The sequence below is a fragment of the Lepisma saccharinum genome, chromosome 17, assembly GCF_977018435.1.
Source record: "Lepisma saccharinum chromosome 17, izLepSacc3.1, whole genome shotgun sequence".
In the NCBI taxonomy this organism is placed as follows: Eukaryota; Metazoa; Arthropoda; class Insecta; order Zygentoma; family Lepismatidae; genus Lepisma; species Lepisma saccharinum.
The window spans coordinates 13,772,579-13,793,077 of record NC_139245.1 but is presented as its reverse complement, the minus strand read 5'-3'; the positions used below and the strand labels follow the sequence as shown (position 1 = coordinate 13,793,077).

Below are 20,499 nucleotides of genomic sequence, written 5' to 3'. Positions count from 1 at the left end.
CTTTCTTTTAATACATATATTGATATGGCTGTTCCATCTCGTTTATCCTTGCTAAATCGAGACCATTACACTATAATCTTTGTTGATGCCTATTTTTTGTATTTATTTATTGCTTTCGCCACATTATGAGCAAATACTGATGCAATACAGCTGATTCTTTGCTTTTTTATTTCTTCCTCTCTTTTTACTATTTTGACTAGAAATCGTACTTGGAACTTTGAACTAGAGATCTGTTATCATATAGTATTGCAATATTGTCTGCAGAAGATGAGTCAGTTTCCGACCTTAATCGACATTTTGGATAAGATTTCGTCAACCCCTCCCCCCTACCTCCACAGGGTTCATTGCCGCATCAACACAATTTGGGTGTCTGTCTGGCTATCCCCAGTGAGTCTTCCTACTACCCGAGCGAAATTCACTTCGAATTACGTTTCCCTGTTTCTTCTAAGTTATTCTTCACATTTTCTTTACCAAAAAATATAGGCCTATCTAAAAGAACTGTTCTCAATCTTTCTTACTTATAATGTAAACGAGCAAGACTGTATTTGCATATTTATTTAAATAAATTGAACTTGTTACTCTTCATTGTCAAATCGTCATCACTGTATTATTTTCTAGTGTTGTGATTATTATTATATATATATATATATATATATATATATATATATATATATATATATATATATATAGTGTAAGTTGTGCCATTTTAATTATTATATCGTATATCAGTTAGTTATACCCAATGGGAATTTCAAAGGATTTTTCTTGGTTTATTTCAATTCATTTATGTTGGGTAAAATAAAGGGCTGGACCTTTGGCACCCGAATGGGCGAATTTTTAAAAACAATCCTCTCCATTTGAAAAACTGCTGTGGTATTCCAAAATATGAAAAATTACATCAGCTTAGAATTGCTTCTAGAGTATTGACGTGAATTTTCGTGTAGTTTTCTTTCACTGTTGTCTAGATATTATCAATAGTTTAATAGACTTACGAATCTCGAAGTTTTGTGTTGCGTGAGTGTGTATTTGGCGCATTACTTAAGTGAATGTGAATTTTATACTATAACTGAATTACACGACATAAGCGATATTCTCGATATTCATTAATAACATCACTTCTTAAAATATAATGCTTAGTGTTGCTATACTGCTTAATTTAAAGCAGGTGGATAATTTAGAACAAAAATATATCGAATCCGCATTTCTAACATCATGTCACAGGAAAATTTTACTTTAACAAGTTACATTTGCACTTAATTATGGTTATGAGTTACTAAAATATATTTACCCCGAGAAAACGTGGGCGAGGGGGGGGGTGAGATCTTTGAAACAAAAACCGTATTATGTTATTTTCCTGTGCTTAAAAAATTGCAGCTAGGTTTCTGTAATGTCTCGATCATGCGGCTGGAGCATGTTATTTGGTTTGACAAGGTTGATTTTTTTATCTTTATCTTAAGTTGTGGAAAAATTTGTGTTAAATACTCAAATTGTAAGTTTTATAAACCCACTCACAAACACTATTTATATGCATATTACATAATTTAATATACTACATTTAACCAATCAATGTGCTAGCTTTTAGTTTTTTTTCGAAAATCGAACAATAAAAAAAATGGACAGTTTAACCTGGCATTTCATTCAAATAAACCTAATTTATTATGTATTCAACAAAAATATTTTGTGGGGATTAAGATGAACGATGAACCCCTGTTTATGGAGGAGGGGCAGATCAAGTGTAAAGCTCAGAGAAAAGTTACTTTCGGTAGACACGCTGTCGTAATTACTCTGCGGGGATTACGATGTGGTTTGAGGGCACGAATGATATGATTTTTGGGGTGGGGGAGACACATGATATGATTTTGGGGGGACGCATGACATGATTTTGGGGGATTGCGCCATTGGCCTTGGGGGGGGGGGGGGATGGATCATTTATTGCTAATATTTAAGATTACCCACGTGTGGGTAAAGGTAAGGTAAAGTTTCCCTCGCCATGAGCTTACATTCTACATTGAAAACCCGGCAACATAGTGGAGTTTGTACTTTCACAATTTCATCTGTTGGCCTTAAAATACGAGCTATCTCACATTGTTCGTCATTAAATGTCATTTATGTGGTGATTTTGTGAAGTTCATTTTTCTCCCGTTTTGAAGCTTTGTGAACATTTCTGTCGAATCCGTTTTTTTTCCAGTGCGTTATGTGACATGAATGTTTTGACTATGATCTGCTTTCTTTTGTTGTTTTTTTCTATGTCTTGTTTGATTAAAAGTATAAGAAGTCTATACTCAGTGGTATATTTAAAAGAAATGGCATAATAAAAATTACGATTATTAATTTCGAGCCGCATTAATATTAAAAGTAAACTAACTCCTTGTCCGTGTGGCAACAAACGTTTTGAGGGTCAATTACTTGCAATCGGCTGTACGTTCATACGAAGTGAGTCCCACCCGTGTATATAGCACCGTACCATGAAGGCGCATTTAGGGAATGTGTGTGTGATGTGATCAGCACCACTCTCCGGCCGCCTTTACCCCCAGGTACCCAATGATTTGAGGCTAGGTGAGCTCCGGAGCCGCTTTATGCGTCGACACGGCCGGAAAAATTCCGACCCTAGATCACCCAACCCGGGAATCGAACCCGGGTGGCAGTCACACGCGCTACCGACTGGATCACCGTGGGTTTACCCATTTATGGGTATGGGTATATATACGCACATGTAAGAGCCATGGCGCCGAAGCACGCTGTGCTAACCACTCCGCCACGGAGGTTGGCAGGACCAAAACGTTCCTTGTTTTTTTTTCGCAATATAACAGTTCCCAAAAAACAGACATAACATGAGGTTTGTTCATTCCGATATGATATGCAAAATACCGATTGGTTGTAAAAAGTATGTGATGGGGCGTTTTGAAAGTCGAAAAGGCTTAAAATACTGAAATGTTCGTTTGGTATTTTGATGATGTTGAGACAAAAGTACTCTCTGCTCTGATTAATGTCTCATAAAATAATCCTTCAGTTTCCATATCCAAAATACGTGGATCACTTTTACAAGGGGGAAAATAATATTTGTTTTTCTTTAGTTTCTTTACGGGTCGGGGTTTGCTCTCAGCATCCGAATATTAAAAAATAGTGCAAAGTACGAGAATATCAACATGTGCCCAACCAGAGAGGCCCCGGATTCCGTGCGGGGGGCATGAAACATTTATTCTCGCCCCGAGTGCTGAAAACTCTGGCTACGGATCCGTCTATGAATGCACAAAACTTCGTATCTTGAAAGTGTGGTCCAGTATTATGTGATGTTTCATTACTGTCATGCAAAATATATATTGTCGCCCTATCATTATGGTACGGAAGAGTGACTTGCAGATTGATGTAATTTAATCAGCTCTAATGAGAGTGAACCGCTGTGAACTTGACAGGGCTATTCTTGCAATGTCATCACACAAAATTTATCACGTATAGTATACATTTCCTATATCCTAGAAATACATTCTTGAACACATCTTCGACCGTAGATCGTCACAATTTCAAAGGGAAAATAATGTGATTAGAAATATTATTTCCATCAAGGTTTTTTTTTGCCACTAACAAACATTCTAAAATAAATACATGGTGTAGCCAGTTTTATTACTGTTACTATAACATCAATAGGTGTGTTTCACCTGTGTCATAAACTATTGCATTGTGGCTTCGAGCAGCCAAGATTGAGGCAAGTTCTGGTAAGCATACGGAATTTAAGCGGGCGGGCGGGAGTTACTAACACAATTCGTGATTTAAAATAAGCGTACAGTTGGTGCAGATGTCACGAACGCTACGTGGTGCATATTTACTTGCAAACGACAAATAAAACTGGCCGCAAACATGGCGGCTGTGCGCATACCGACGTCACATGAAACCCACCGTATTTCTCTCAATTCTCGATACGCCAGTATTCACACGGAACTGGACTTCCAGTAGGCATGTCCTAGTTGGCGCTTGACTGGCTACCAATTTGCTAGTTTTCGCCTCACACGATACTTATCAGCGTACTTGTCAATAGACTTTTGTTGCCATACGAGGGAAGTTGTAATGGCGGCCGCGTGAGATGTAAACAATGTATCACTTCACATTTTTAAAAGCCGATAATTATTCAACCGAGAGGAATATCGTTTCGTACAAAATGTTATTAGGTACAATACAAAACAATGGCGCTGCTTAAATACATACTTTACAACGTTTACTGCACACGTATGGAAGAATATTTTAGTTGTTTCAAATGTAAACACCGTGCACTCAGCATATATGGTGTAACTTTGCTCTGATTGGCTGTTCCACAGATTCCAGTCGACGAAAGCAAGTAGCAATTAGAACATGTCCTATTCCTCCAAACCAGTCAAGCAGTCAGCCAGGCGGCCATGATTGCTACCTAGAAAGTTAGTTCAGCGCCAACTAGGCCATTCCTACTAGAAATGCAGTTCCGTGTGATAGGGGCTTAACTTGAGCGAAAACCAAACGATAATATATCGCAGAGTCAATATGCTATAGCAATGTAAATAAGCATGTATGAAAACTTGGGACTACTATCCACTGCCTCTATTTCTATCTAAGAAATTATATTAAAAGTCAATAATCACGGTGCTGTCGTTATTCAACAAAATTAGCTATTAAATAATAAAGATTAGAAGGCCGTCGAAGAAGTGTTCCATAAAATAATTATATTCATAGGCAGAACTATGAGGGGGTGTAAGGGGGTGACCTTCCACGTAGTGCACCAAATTGTCAACCTCACTTCCAAATAGTACACCCTGGACTACATTTTGCAGACTAACGAGGTTCTGGCGTCTGTGTTTTGTCCTTGTGTGTGCTGAGTGCCCCTTTACAGCCTCAGCTTTTAACCGAAGTTAGAATGTTTTAATATTTTAATTAACGACAGTAGAGTCAATTTAGGTATTGTAAGAGGCTGGATCCCGTATAAAGTGACGGGTGCAAAATAGCCTTTAAGTGCTGAACCACCCAAAATTTTAAATTCAATCAATCAAGAACTATGAGATTATGAGTTGATCGATTCTTATGAAAAATTCCAAAATCTGTGCATTGAAAATTGAACCCACTCTTCCCGGGGGAGAGGGATACATTAGGGGAGCCTTTTTGTAATAACTATGTGTTCACTTAAACTGAACAAAGTTGATTAACCTTTCTCATCTAGAAAGACAGTGAAAACTGCAAAACAAAACACAGTAAATATGAGTCTTCATCTTCGTAGTGTAAGATACAATAACATAAACTAACTTACCTTCTTTCTTCATGCCTGCTTTAAAACATTTCCTCAAACGACAGTAACGACATTGATTCCGCTTGTCTTTATCGACGACACAATTTCGACTGAACCTGTAAGAAATAAGGTGCTTTTAATTATTCAGATTCGAAGTCAACAATTCAGCAAAAAGATACGGCAGCTATTTTTTTATCATTGGGTCCTACAAAAATTCATTATTGTTACAAATTTCTATCAATAATATCAATATATTGATGTCTAAGGTCAGTGGCGACGATTAGGGGGGCACTAAACTGTACTTGCCTCCCAAGTTTTTGCATCTTGCCCACCCAGTTTTGGAACCCAATCGCCGCCACTGTCTAAGGCTTTTCGCATAGGATTTTATGCCATCAAGATTACTTACAAGTTAATTTCTTTCCTCTGTCCTTTCTTGTCATTACATTCCTTTCGTTTAAATTGTCGTTATTTGATAATGATGTGTATTATTGTGGTGCTCAGTACTCTGTTTCTACTGTCTGCAAATGCTCGTCGAAAAGAATAGGCCTATCAGTTACATACGGCAACCATTATTTAAAAACATGAATTCCCAGGGCAACAGATTTGTTGTGTGTGTAGATTTCGGGGAATTCGGCACTCGTCAGAAACAAACACACTTTTCTTTCAGTGAACTGCAGTTTTTTTTTATTTTATGGCCAATCCACATACGCGTCGTGTCGAACTCTTCAGCCACCGTGGTAACACAAGAATAATACTAACCACTGCACTCACCCCTTCCTCCGGCACACAAATGTGCGGTAGATATTTAATGGATGTCTCTTGGTTATACAGCCAACAGATATCAGGAATATCAAGTACACATCAATTGAAAATACTTAAAGGGTGTTTGTGGATCATGTTTTGGATGTATGTTTCGGACATCAGCTCATATTCTGAATGAGTGAACCTTAACGAAAAGTTTTTTTATTTGGAAATTTTGTGGGGGAGAAAAGGATATTTTTTAAAACCAGAATTGGACCGAATAGGACATTATTAGACGTTACTACAGAACGCTATTTTTTCGGGTGATGCTTTATGTTGAATTTTCAGTCATCTTAGTACAGTTCCGGACAACCCAGAAGTGTCCATGACTGTACCGAAGTTGAAAGAAATGCTTCTAACTGACATCAGAAAAAGGATGTATATTTCTGGGTAACGCGGTGGCTCAGTTGGTAACGCGTCTGACTACCATGCTAAAGGTCCCGGGTTCGATCCCCGGCTGGTTCAAATCCGGTAACTTTTCTAACGTTGGAAGCGGCCCCGGCGCCCACCTAGCGTCGAATGGCATGGGTACCTGGTGGAAACCCTGGGGGGTAAAGGCGGTCAGGGGCATGATGCTGATCACATCACCCCACTCACGATCGGATGAAGAAAGTGTGGGCCGTTACCCTCCACACCCCCTATACGCCTTCATGGCGTGGTGCTATGCACAGGGGAGCACTTACCTTTTATTTCTGGATAACACGTGGACCGGATATCCAACATAGGGTGCGTTTTAGATATCAGTACTCGACTTGCGGGGGATGCTAAGAAAATTTCCCAGCTAAGAAAATTTCACTGAAGCATCAACCCTTCCTGTCTCATTGGCATCATGTTGAACCATACAAGCATCCCCCCAAGTTGTCCCCAAGGCTCAAGCCTAGAGTTGTTAGAGACCAACATTGTCTCATGTATAATACAGAAACAGATATCTAAAGCTTTATATTTTAATGGATATCCATGGATCTGAACTGGACCTTGTGAATATCCAAACGATATCTTGGAGATTCTTGATCCTCGAAGAAAATTCAGAAATGAAAACCTTTTCTTTCTGCCACGTACCTGCACGTATAAACGTGATTCTTCCTGACGGACCTCCTGAAAAACCCTTTGCACCCGTCGCAGGACGAAGCTCCGTAGTGCTTGCCCGTGGCCCTGTCGCCGCAGATGGCGCAGTGTTGGTTGATGCCGGTCGACGCTACCTGCAGCGACGAGTGCAAATTCGGGCTCGACACCGCCATCTGCAAGTCGGAATCTGCAAAGAAAGAAAAACAGAAATAAGCATCGACTTGTAACACAATTACTATCATGGACATTGCCATAAACTTTCAAACGATACTGTTAATAATAATTATTAATATTATCATAGTTACATATGTTCTTATACAATATAACTTTTATCTAATATATAAAAATGGATGTATGTATGTTTGTTCCGGCACAACTCTCGAACGCCTGGAGCGATTTCAACCAAACTTGGTACGCGTAGCACTTGCAACCTGGAAAGAAATACTGCGGGGGTAAGACACCCCTGGCCCACTGGGGGTGGGGGTTGTATGGGGTTGACATGTAAAAATAATCGAAAACGACCAATATTAGTGTGGAATTCATAGTTTTCGGGTTCGCTAAGATGAATAGTGACACTCCCAATGCCGTTCAACTCCAATACACCTCTGGGGGTGGAAGTGGGAAGGAGTGAAATGTAAAAATGATCGAAAACGACCGATATTAGTGTGGAATCCATAGTTTTCAGGGTCGCTAAGATGAATAGTGATACTTCCAATGCCGTTCAAACCACAAGGCACCTCTGGCACCCCTAGGGGGAGGGGGTGGAAAGGGGGGCATGTAAAAATAATGGAAAACGACAGATGTTAGTGTGGAATCCATAGTTTTCGGGGTCGCTAAGATGAATATGCCGTTCAATTCCAAGTTCATTTTGCACTATAGTTAGCTATAATTCATTATTTTCCTGTCTAATAGAAGATTGGGATAAATAAATACCCAGGCAACACCGGGCAATCAGCTAGGCTAGTAAACTAATATAAATAAACCAATTTATTCCATATTATTATTATTATTATATTCTTGCATAGACCTCTACTCGATCCACCAGATGAGTGATTATCTAGCACAACCGTAATTATTAGTATTATTATTACATTTCATGCAGTTAGTGACGCCAGGGGTCCCGGGTTCGAATTCTGGCCTGGGCATGGATGTTTGTGAGTGTCCATTCGTCAATTTCATCATATCATCACTCATCCTCATCTTCGCAAATTAGCCAAAAGTGGCACAAGAAGCGAAGTAAAATGAAGCAAAACAATCAATCAATCATGTAGTTAGTGTACTGAAATATATAGTTCCTCTACCTAGGTATTTTGTTATTAACTTTCACAAACATTGGTTCAAGAAATAGCTTTAAAAGTTAAGGAGATATTTTAGTCATGAAGTTTATGTTGTGCGACCTCTTATATAAAACCTTCTTTTTGGAATTTTGAAAAATGTGGAAGATTTATTATTTGCACTAAATGGTAGAATATTAAAAAATAACCTGGTTTCTGTATTTTACACTCAATATTTTTCGCTCTGACGAAGTTTTTACTTTAGCAATTCTGTTCCAATACCAACAAACCGATCTTTTCTTTATGCTATTATAAAATACTAGGTAGCATAAAGTATTGCATTATATATTAATAAAAATATCAACATTTCTGCTTTTTCTGTGACTTGAAATGAAAGATGGCAATTTCCAGGTAGAGTCGACCTCCTCTCTTGACGCCCATGATTACAAAAAGATTTTTCGGGTGAACTAAATGCACTTGTAAAAACATTTTTTAAATGTTCTAATTTTTTCAAAAAGAATATTACTGTTTGAATATTCTTACTTAATTATTATCGACATTTTGTGGTATGTTCCTTGAGTGGTACAGCATTTGTAGTTTAATATTTAACATTAAAAATAGCCATTTTTAATTAACTAATTTTAATATTTGTTAACCATATTGTTTAAATGAATTACCAATGCGTCTCCGGAAAAAGATGCACGTTTATGGTGCACTCAAGTGTCAAACTCACATTCACGTTGTACACCCTAGACTGCATTTTTGCAGACTAACGAGACTCTGGCGTCTGGGCCCAGTGTAATCACCTTTGGGCCATGTGTTGTGGGAATTGAAGAAGGGACGGGACAAATAACAACCATGCCCAGGCCGGGATTCGAACTCCGAACTCCTGGCGTCGTAGCGCGCTGTGCTAACCACTCCGCCACATGAGAGCCTTCCCGGTGGCCGAGCACGTTTAGTGGACAACTCATGATTTCGTCAACGAACAATTCGGGTTTCGCCATTCGGATGAAGGGACGACACAACATAAGCCTCTCAGAGGATTATACCGGTTGTGAGTCCAAGCGACAGAGCTTCGTTAGCCTGCAACATTGCAGTTACCGGAGTGTGTCCACCTTTGGGTGCCTTCGGCGAAGGTAACCCCTTGCACCGCCTATGATACTCAGTAGCTATAAACATGGGCGTCGCCAGAAATGTTTGCAAAAAGGGGGGGGGGGTCGGGCAAATGATATAAGTTGAATAGTAGAAAAGTAATAAGTGTTATTACCACGGTTATTAATGTTATTATACAATAATAAATATAAAAATTTTATTCGAAATAATAATAATTATTATTATTATTATATAAATGGGGAGACTCGATCCACCAAACGGGTGAATACCAGCATAACCACTTTCCATTATTTATTTTGCATTTTATGCAGTTAGTATCTGAAATGCATTTTGATATTAACTTTTGCACGTCTCGTTAAAGAAAAGGCTTTAAATGTGAGGGGGATTCTTTTTTCATAAAGTCTGTTGTGTGACCTCTCACCTACAACTGTAATTATTAGAATTTTGAAAACTGTGGAAACATTTGTTCTTTGGATGAAATGGTAGAATATAACATTGTTTGTGTATTTTTCATTCAATGTTTTGCATTCAGTGCATTTTTATTTTGATTTTACTGTTCGAATGCGAACTAAATGAACTTAATTTCTGTTCTTAACAATAAAAGCAACAAACTTTCGGCTTTCTTGTATCTTTGAATGAACGATGTCATTTACGCCCATGGCTATAAAGTAAACAAATGATAACTGTTGTGTCGAGATTTCTGTAGTAATCAGCTTGTGGAGTCAAGAGATCCAATCGAATCTCTGGTTGGCCTCAAGAGAGCAGCTGGTCAAGAAGAAATGCAATCTCGATCTGTCACGTACCGGGTTGCGCCTCGAGTGTTTCCAATTGCATGGCGTTGCATTCCCTCGCGTAGAAAAGTGCACGCTGCACACTGCAGATCGTAATGCAACGGAAGTGACGCAAGGAGCAGCAAAACCCGCCCGAACACCACGCTGACCTATCTGCGTGGCACTCCTCCACACGAGGTACGGCGGTGGCATTTTCAAAGAGGGAGAAACGACTCGGCCACCGAGAATTGGCCTTGAGCATTGTTGCTGTTCATCGTAAATTTGGACACGGTTATTTTTTTACGAGTTGTCGTGAAACAGGACCGCTCCTTTTTCCGGTCCACGATCTTTGGATGCTGTGGGCACAGAAAGTTCGTATTCTCCACGGTTTAAGTTCGAAGCTGTCTGAAATAGAAGAGGCTAGTCTGCTCGAAACTTGACGTATTTTGTTTTGGCACCTGTATAAGTACATTTGTGTAATGGAGCCGATTACATACATATTTATTTATTTAATTGAAACACAACAGGCGCATGCCCAATTACAGTGTTGCCACCATTACATAACCAAGATCATAATAAAGATAGTTCACAAGAAATATGAATGACGTAATATACAATTTGCATTAAATAACAATTAGATTATAGAGACAAAAAACACAAAGGTAATACAATAATAATGAAACTAAATTCTGGGATATGACCTTACAAGCTAATTGAAAACTGAAACTCTATGAACAGAACAAAATATATAAAAATTCAAAGATTAGATCTAAAGTTACAATCACATTTAAATAAGTCAATGCTTGGGTTATTCTTAGAAAATGAGTTAAATAACTTGCACATTCTCCTCAGGGGATCAGCTTTGGTCATTTTGGTTCTTCCGAGGGGGATTTGAAAGAGGTCAGTTCTGGGCCTTAACATACAGTTTGGTACGTAAAAATTTAAATTAGACAGCAGATGAGAAGAATCTATTTTACCATTAATAAGCTTGGAGAGGAAAGTTAATTGACTTATTTGCCTTCTTTCTTCAAGTGACGAGATATTAAAGATTTCGCGTAATATGTTACTAGGAGTGAATTTTGGATATGTGCCATCAAGTTTAAATAGTAGATATCTGAGAAATGTATTTTGAAGTTTCTCTAATTTTTCGAGTTCCAAACAAGAGGCATATTCGAGTTAAGATCTGACGAGCGTATAATACAGCAATAGAAATGTTTCCTTCTTTCTAAATTGATTACCCATTCTCATTATAAATCCCAAATTTCTGTGAGCTTCACTTAGAATGAGGGCAAAGTGTGGTTGGAATGATAACTTTTGGTCAAAAGTGATTTCTCCCTCTCGCTCTGGTTAGCACAACTCTTAACGACGCCAGAGATCCCAGGCCTGGATGTTCTTTGTGAGTGTCCCTTCATCAATTTCATATCATCCCTCATCCTCATTTTCGCAATTAGTCAAAATTAGTGATAGAAAAGCGACGCTAAATAACACAAAAATAATATATATATATATATATATATATATATATATATATATATCTGTTTCTCTGTGTGTAGATGTGGAGAACCTGGAAAATGTTCAAGAAAAATGAGTGAAAACCCGCTAGGAGTAACCGAATCACGTGACAAATGTGGTAGTTATTTATACTTCGCGCGAAAACCTATAAGACTTAACCAGTGCAGTATCGTGTACTACGAAAATTGGTAACATAGGAAGTATTACATGCAGTGGAGGAATTAGTTCCATATTCCAAATGAAGATCCATTTTTGTTACGGTTACAAGTGACTTAATCCGCGCCACTTCGTACTTCTGAGACAGAAATAGTTCCATTGTATCATGACCACTTATTGCTGTAGTCTGAATTTCGTGATGAAGCGAAAGGAAATTTTCTACTGCTCGAGAAAAAAGACTAATGATTGATATTTCATATCAGTATTCAATTCATGTATTGATGTCAACATTGTGAGGAAAAAATAATTTGAAAATCATAATTGCTTATCCGCCTGTCAAAACGAAAATAGCTTCAAAACAGACATCGTATGACAGTGAGGCATTAGTTTCATGATTCATAGCAACACGTGATTTTAAAATTAACCACACGCCAATTCGAAAAATGATAAGCGACTGAGGAAATGACCTCTACCAGGTTGCCTGCAAGTGCCAAAAATCCAGCATATATCAATTGGGAAGCACAGGCTATTTTACAAATCACGAGGGATATTTCGTAATTACTCATTTCAAAGCGCTTTCCAATTCGTTGATGATACGGGTAAGTGCACTATTCGAAGATCAGTAGTACTTTGAATTGGATTGAAATCAGGTGACTGTGCTGCATCTTTTCAAATTGCTCTGTGCACAATAATTTGAACGAACCTCTCATACAGCACACGCATGCCCAGGGGACATCTAATGAATGTCTTATGGATATTCGTGCCGAAGTTCTGAATATCCAGTAGACATCCCTGAATATCCATATGTCCGTCCAGGAAACATCCATAGGATATCCAGGAAGGATATTATATGGGCATTCTGGGTATCATTTTTGGATTGGATATGTTTTGACATTCTATGGATCATTTCTGGACATGTTTTGGACATCAGTTTGACTGATGATTCAAGTGAATGGGATATTATCGGGATGTTATTTGATTGTGAATAAGGATATATTCTAGACTAGAATTGGGTCTAATCTGGATAATATCCTGATATTTTTCACACGTATTTAGGATACGGAAAGAATAATTCTGGATTAGATTTACGAATATCAAAGATTTCGTTCATACACTGTTTATATAACACGTACTCCTCTCTCTCCTCTTTCCCTCACATACAGACACACACTCACGTCTACACGTCCGAAAAATGCTTTGTATTCACACGGATATCCATGATACACAGAGTGTGCACCAAATTTGAGCTTATTCTTTACTGCCAAGAGTAAATACAGCAACTTCTTCACTGCAGACTATCGTGGTGAGCGAGACAGGAAAGAAACTTACACTTGGCCTTGCACACATGCTTCACTCTTTGGGTTACACAATGAGCCAGCCACCGGCCTATGCACTACGCTGTGCCTTCGGGTGATATATGCAAGTTATGACACAGCTGAATGAACATCCGAATGACTTGACACTATGAATCTCTTCGAATATCAAAACATTTTTTAATAACGCGTAGCAAATATCCCATGGATATCCAGCATTAAAAATGAGAATTCAATACTTATTGCCCTCGATAATCTGAAGCTGTGCTCCTGGTGTAGAATGTATGCCGTTTCATTATTTATACCAGTCGAGTCTGTTTGACAGATATGAAAATAAGATAGCAAAGTGGTTCCCTTATACACACTGCTTAAAGCAACGCGCGTGCACACACATACACACAAAGCTATCACAAGATAAAATTTGTTAATGTAAATGAGTTGGGAAGTTTTTGCTTAAATGCGGGACGCTATGCTGAAAAACTAATGGAGCGTGACGTTGTATGTCGTGCAGAAATACACGCAGGCACGCACGCACGCACACACACACTAGGGTGGCATTTGAAGTGAGAATTCCCCTTCTTGTTACGGCATCCTACCATCTGATTGTGAATTTTGACGCTTGTGGAGATGTTTTATTAATACCTCGATTATTTGAGAAAATTTTACTGGGATTTAGTAGATCAAATCAGGAGGGGCTTGTAACAAATCTGAATTTTTGGGATAAAATAGACCCGAGAGATTAATGCTCATTAGGATTTGTGGATATAATTTTTGTGATCATGTAACATTAAAGCTCCACTACAACCATGGGAGTAACTTGGAGGATAGCGTCCAGGATTATTTTGCTAATTTTTACATTTGAGAAATCATGAAAAGTATTCTCTACTTCTTTATTCCTCAGGCACCAGGAGGTTAGCAAAAATATCCTTAACTTGTAAAAGTTCATGAAAAATTGGGGGGGGGGCAAGTGCCCCTCGTCAAGTTACGCCTATGACTACAATTAAAACGAATGATGTGTATCAATCTGATAAAACATTTTTTAAATTCTCTATCTCGAAATTCTACATTCCTTATAACAAGTTCTTGCGAGCATCCACAGAAATGCAATTCCATAGGACCTTATGGGTTATAGAAAACTGGAATATAGCAGCAGATGACAATAAACACACAATATAAAGTTCATGCATAAAGTAATATATCTTTAGCACGACATCATTAAAAACTGATCATCTAATCAAACTTGAAAAAAGGAAAAAACGTGTTTTGGCTTAGCAGCAGGAGCCGGAGAAAGTAAACCTTAAAAATCAATGTTGCAACAAAAATAAAGCAATGGATTGACCTTTACGTATAACGAAATACTATATCTTCTTTTTATATTGCAGTTTGTTCAAGCTTATCGTGAATTGCTGGAGTAATTCTTGGTTGTGACGCACCTAACACGTCACTAAGTGATCTTTGCGACCTCGCGCCTTCGAAGGGGGCATCGTTCCTAGTCTGATCGAGCCGCTGGGGAATACCTTGTCTGTTGGTTTTGTACTTTGACTGTATTCCAAAGGTCCTAAGATGAAGCTCCTACATCGGATTACCTACCGCCAGCAATCGTCATACTGCTGCAGGCTTTCCTGAAGGGCGTAGAGAGTGATCATAAGGAGCACATTGATAATATATTGTATCAGCCAGGAAGTAACGGATTAAGCTGAAACTTCGTATAAAGGCTACGGAGACTATGAGAAAGCGAATGCTGGTGGGGAAAAAATAGTTCAAATTTTCACCACCAGGCGCAAATGTGGCGCTTAGAATAACATTTCATCTACTCCGAGCACTCTGGAGCCCGGTCGAAGCAACGGATTGCGGTGAAACTTGGTATAGAGGATATTAAGACCATGGAGAAGAGGATGCTGATGGGGAAAAAAAAAAATCAAATTTTCACCACCAGGTTGAAATCTGACGCTGAAGTAACAACAACCAGTAATTTGAGTTTTTCGGTACAGCAGTGAGATTATTATGGGTCCTGTCAACGCGAACGACCCTTTGGAAGGATAATATAGCGTGAACAATGGTCGCACGAAGCGTTTCCAGTAATGTTCACTGTGCACTCGATTTCAGCGCCACATTTGCATCTGGTGGTGAAAATTAGTCTCCTAGCCTCTATAGCAAGTTTCAGCGTAACCCGATGCTTCGAACGGGCTCCAGAGCGCTCCGAGTAGGGCAACTTTAATTGTGGCCACCCTGTATATGGAATGTAAAATAGCGAACTTTGTGTGAAGGTTGGGAGCAAAACGTAAGTAGCTGGGGAGATTCTCCATATAAGCACAACAGCCTAGATGGATCCAAGAGGTGTGGAAAAATTGAAAACCCTAGTTTCTCAGTCTGAAACCCAGGGCTTCTATATAGTCGTAACAACCATATTTGTATTAATATACAATTTTTGTATCTAACGAGATTTAGTAAAGGATACTATTTTCTTTTGTTTACAGTTACCAAAACCCTTAATCAAACGTATTTTGTTAATTCAAACAAGTCCGGTTTTTTTCCTTGCCTGTCAAGAACATTATCAACCTGTTGCTCCAAAAAAACAGCATCCACGACCACTTTTTTTTTTTTTTGTTGTTGTTTTTTTCACTTCTGATGGATGCAGTCCGTCGATTAGACATGTTCACATTTCAACTTTGCAAATCTTCTATAAGGGTAATTATTTATGAGTTACAATACATTATAGTCACCTCGGTGGCCTTGAACGTTCCAGGTTCGAGTCCTGATCCTCGTTACCACCCTTTCATCTATTTCATCTAAACATAATTCATCCTCATCGTCGCGATTAGCCATCAGTGACAGAAGAAATAAACGCCGTAAAATAAATATAAATACAAAGTTACAATACCTTTAAAACCTATAAAATGTATTCTCATGAGTAGGGAGCGGAAGTTGATGAAATGTCATATTTTTTCTGACATCTCGGACACGATGCCCATTAAATATACACAATATTACACTTCGTGTAGAACCCAAAAAAGGTAATTTTAAAGTGCAATTTTTTTTGCCAATTTTCAGGTTTTAGGTCATTTCCCCCGATTTTGTTAATTTTTCCGGCATTTTTCGCAATATTCGGTGTATTGTTTCGTCATATTTTGGTCACTTCTTACATTTTGGTAATATTCTTGAGTCTTTCCACCAAGGTGAACACAGGCCTCGCAGGATTTCAATTTACGAGTAAAAGAAATGCTGAACTGGTGACAGTCTTTGTTGTGTCGGGGGGAAACCACCAGGTGTCGTCTGGGGCAAACTGGGAAATTAATGCATTTTACACCAGTTCATTCAGTGTATACGCCCTTTTCATTACATTGTTTTAAAATTATTCGGTTGTTTCCATTGGAAATCCTCGTTGCATATTTTAATTGGATGTGCATGTGGTATCATTCGGTGCCTTTTTTTAAAAGGCAAGATTACATTTTGTTTAATTTGCTTTTCATTACAATTTTTAACCTGAAACTAACAAATTTAATGGTCATTTTTTTGCAATTTGTCATTCTTTCCCATTTTTTTAGGATATTCTATAGGTCATATACCTATATTTTTTAGGTCATCAACTTCCGCTCCCTACTCATGAGTACATATTTTAAACGACATGACTTCTTGGAAAACTCTCTTACCATTTAGATATTGGTATTATTTATGGTGTATGATATAGACGTGATGTGGAACAGATTAGATTCCTATGTTTTAATAATAACCATTAGTCCTTGTTATTTACTTTTAAAAGTGTTCAGGTATCCCTCTTCGAAAAGGAGTTAAATTCCAACATTGCAGCAAGTACAGTGCCATAATGGTTTATGTCAAATGCAATATTAATTGTTTTCTTGATGCATGCATTTGAGGGTCGACCTCTCGATAGACCCAGAATCATTTAAATTAAGCAGAGGTTGGGGGAAAACGGTTAAAACCCGTCCTCGGATCTAAAACTGTTACCACCATAGTTTATGACTTTCAACACGGTATTAAATTTAAGCCACCATAAATGCTGACTTGCAGTATCCTCAATAACTTTGCACAAGAAACACAAACACGATACCCTTGGACAGTGGACTTAATTTAATATTATATAATCATCCTAATTAAAGTTCAATCTGAATTATCATCTCATGCTTTGAATCTTAAAATGATTGGTTTGACCTAGTACTTCTTCTAATTGTGCAGGTCAAGTAATTATGAAAATTGTAGAGTTACATGTATGACCTTACCGCACGATAACACCGAAAACGTGAGAAAACTAAATAAAATGTGTTTAGGAAGTTTAAGGAGGTTGTTTTGCGTGTTTTAGTAATCGCCAAATATCACGAATTTGGCTGTTTTGTTAGAATGAAATTTTCCAAATTAAAGCGAAAAATACAATAAACATTGAATAGAGTTTTTTTTTTTAAGTAGTACCTACGTACCTTTAAAAAATCCTCCAGTTTGCCTCTTGGCCCGCAGAGTGTAAAATATTTAATGTTTGGCCCTTTACAAAAAATGTTTGCCGATCCCTGGTATAGACCATTGTTTTGCTCGAAGTGAATTTCAAAAAGAAATATTTTCCGAGTAGGATGAAGGTTCTTGCAATATTGTCATCGAAGAAGTGCGAACGAAATGCAATTCTCCCATTAAGTGACAATGTTTAAAAAGTACTATGAGTGTCAAAGATATTTGTTCATTTTTCAAAGAGATCAGCCTAAAGTTAATTTAATTGTTATAAAATTTATATAACTTGTCTAAGTTTTAACCACCACATTCAGTGTGAAAATTCGTACGCCTAGAAGTAACACAAATAACACCATTTAGTAAAGAGTTTTGACTGAACCGTTTTGGAGGAAATAGAGTACAGCCACGGAAACTTCTAGATTGGATATTGGAAGTTCAGTAGAGTTGTTACAGCCCAAAAGTGCCGTGACTACAAAGTCACATAAATTTTGAGGGGAAAAATATAACGAAAAGCTTCACGTCCATAATAACAACCAATCACTTTGTGTGTGAGAGAGAAAGATGATGGCAAAAACTTTCTTTTCCAGAGACATACGGATCTTGAACACTTAATGCCTTTAATGCACCAGAAATAAACGTGCGTTATTTATGTTATGTCCTATTACACCAACCCTTTCCTGGAAACTGTTTATATAGGAAAATAATTTTCCTTAATACATACTTTTAAAGTGGAAAAACGCGCTTAACACGTGTCGTTTACATATGATAGGATACTAATTTCCTGAAAGCACTATCGGAATCTGTTCTGTTCATTATGAGCTGTTATCTTATACTCCTAGATAGCTTTATAGAGAAGACAAAATCATCTTTCTCTTCAGACAGACCCACCAGTGACATTTTCCTAGATTACAACAAATTACGATTATGACAGAGTATCAAAGGTTTACGAAACATGTTCACTTATATAAACAAGTCAAGTAATAAACGCCCATGCAAAGTTCCTCGTAGAAAACATTCATTAATTGTATCCTTGTACCTTAAAAAATTATGAAATTATATTTCTGACAAACATGGATACATTTTATACGCTTTCATCAACTGTAAACTTTGAACGACAGTACCACGACCATTGCTACCAGTAGCATCCGGTATCTTATGAAGAGAAGATAAAACTTCTTTACTTTGTTATTTGATGCAGTACTTTGTTTCTATCTTCACATGTCACCATCTTATTTGATTGACTTGGTTTATTTTACTTCGCTTTTCTGCCACTTTTGGCTAATCGCGAAGATGAAAATGAGTGATGATATGAAATTGTTGAAGAACATCCATGCTCAGGCCAGGGACTCTGGCATCTATGCGCACTGTATTAACCACTCTGCCAAGTACAGGATGTTCCAAAAAGAATATCTGGGTTTCAATTAAGTGTATCTTCTATTACATACACATTACAGAAGTGAAACATACCTTAAAATGAAAGGTAACTCAAACAGTTTTTGTTTCTACTTCGCAGGTGATGCTTCGTAACTCCGCCGCAGCACGGTGCTAGTAGTAAAGATGGAGATAACTCCTGAGCGTAAAGCCTTCTGTGTCTTGGAATTCGCAAGGTGTAACTCAGCAATTGGAGTGCAACGTGCTTTTCGGCGGGAATATGGATGTAATCTCCCATTGGATAACAACATCCGAAGATGGTACAACCAATTTAAGAATACGGGATGCCTGTGCAAAGGGAAGAGCTCCGGAAGACCACGTCTACCAGATGAGCAAGTGGAACAGGTCAGAGCAAGTTTCGGTCGGAGTCCCAGGAAATCTGTAAGGCGGGCGAGTCGAGAACTGTCAATGCCGTCCACGACTGTTTGTAGGGCGTTACGAAAGAGACTGCACATGAGGTCGTACCGTCTACATCTGTTACACGCCCTAAAGCCTGGAGATAATGTGACCCGTGCCAAATTCTGCGAAAATGTGCTGGACATGGAAAATGATTTTCTTACACGTGTGATCTTTAGTGATGAAGCCTCATTTCATCTTAGTGGACGAGTGAATACGCATAATGTGCGTATTTGGGGGTCTGAAAATCCGCACCAAACAGTGCAGCACATGAGGGATTCGCCAAAAGTGAATGTCTTTTGTGCTCTATCAAAAATAACCTTTCTTCTTTGTGGAAAACACTATCACTGATACTGCTTATTTCGACATGCTCCAGCAATGGTTCTACCCACACCTGGATAGTGAGCAAAAAAGGAACATCATCTGGCAACAAGACGGCGCGGCCGTCACTTTCATCGTGAGTACGGAATTGGTGAATGTTGTTTTTCCCCAACGATGGATCGGTCGTCATTGTGAGGATGACGTGGCTCTTCTGCAATGGCCCCCAAGATCTCCCGACCTCACCCCCTGCGATTTCTTTTTGGTGGGGGTATGTAAAGGATAATGTGTACGTGTCACTGCTACCTGCCGACCTCCCTGAATTGCGACGCAGGATTGATGCAGCTGTGGAGTCTGTTACACCACACATGCTAGCTTCAGTGTGGGAATAAATTGCCTACAGACTAGATGTGTGCCGTGTCACAAGGGGACCCCACATTGAACACTTGTAACTTGTGACAAAAAACTTTTTGAGTTACCCTTCCTTTTAAGGTATGTTTCATTTATGTATTGTATATGTAATAGAATATACACTTAATTAAAACCCCGATATTCATTTTGGAACACTCTGTATATCGGCAGGTTCACCGCTGTGGCCGAATTGGAAAAAATTACTGCCGGTATGAACAGACTTGTCTTTTGATACAATC

The 20,499-nt window shown here is 38.3% G+C and overlaps 2 protein-coding genes across 8 annotated transcripts in view; one reads left to right on the top strand and one right to left on the bottom strand.

Moving 5' to 3' along the window:
- Hnf4 (Hepatocyte nuclear factor 4) overlaps positions 1 to 20,499 on the bottom strand; it is a 174,510-nt gene that overhangs the window by 24,174 nt on the left and 129,837 nt on the right. For all 7 annotated transcript variants that reach the window (XM_083138947.1, XM_083138946.1, XM_083138945.1 and 4 more), the window contains 2 exons: positions 7,106 to 7,298; positions 5,267 to 5,361 (listed from right to left, as the gene is read on the bottom strand). In XM_083138947.1, the coding sequence (XP_082995073.1) occupies positions 5,267 to 5,361; positions 7,106 to 7,298 (288 nt within the window). The remainder of the gene's footprint in view (positions 1 to 5,266; positions 5,362 to 7,105; positions 7,299 to 20,499) is intronic.
- Psf3 (DNA replication complex GINS protein Psf3) overlaps positions 1 to 20,499 on the top strand; it is a 125,066-nt gene that overhangs the window by 48,846 nt on the left and 55,721 nt on the right. The window lies entirely within an intron of this gene.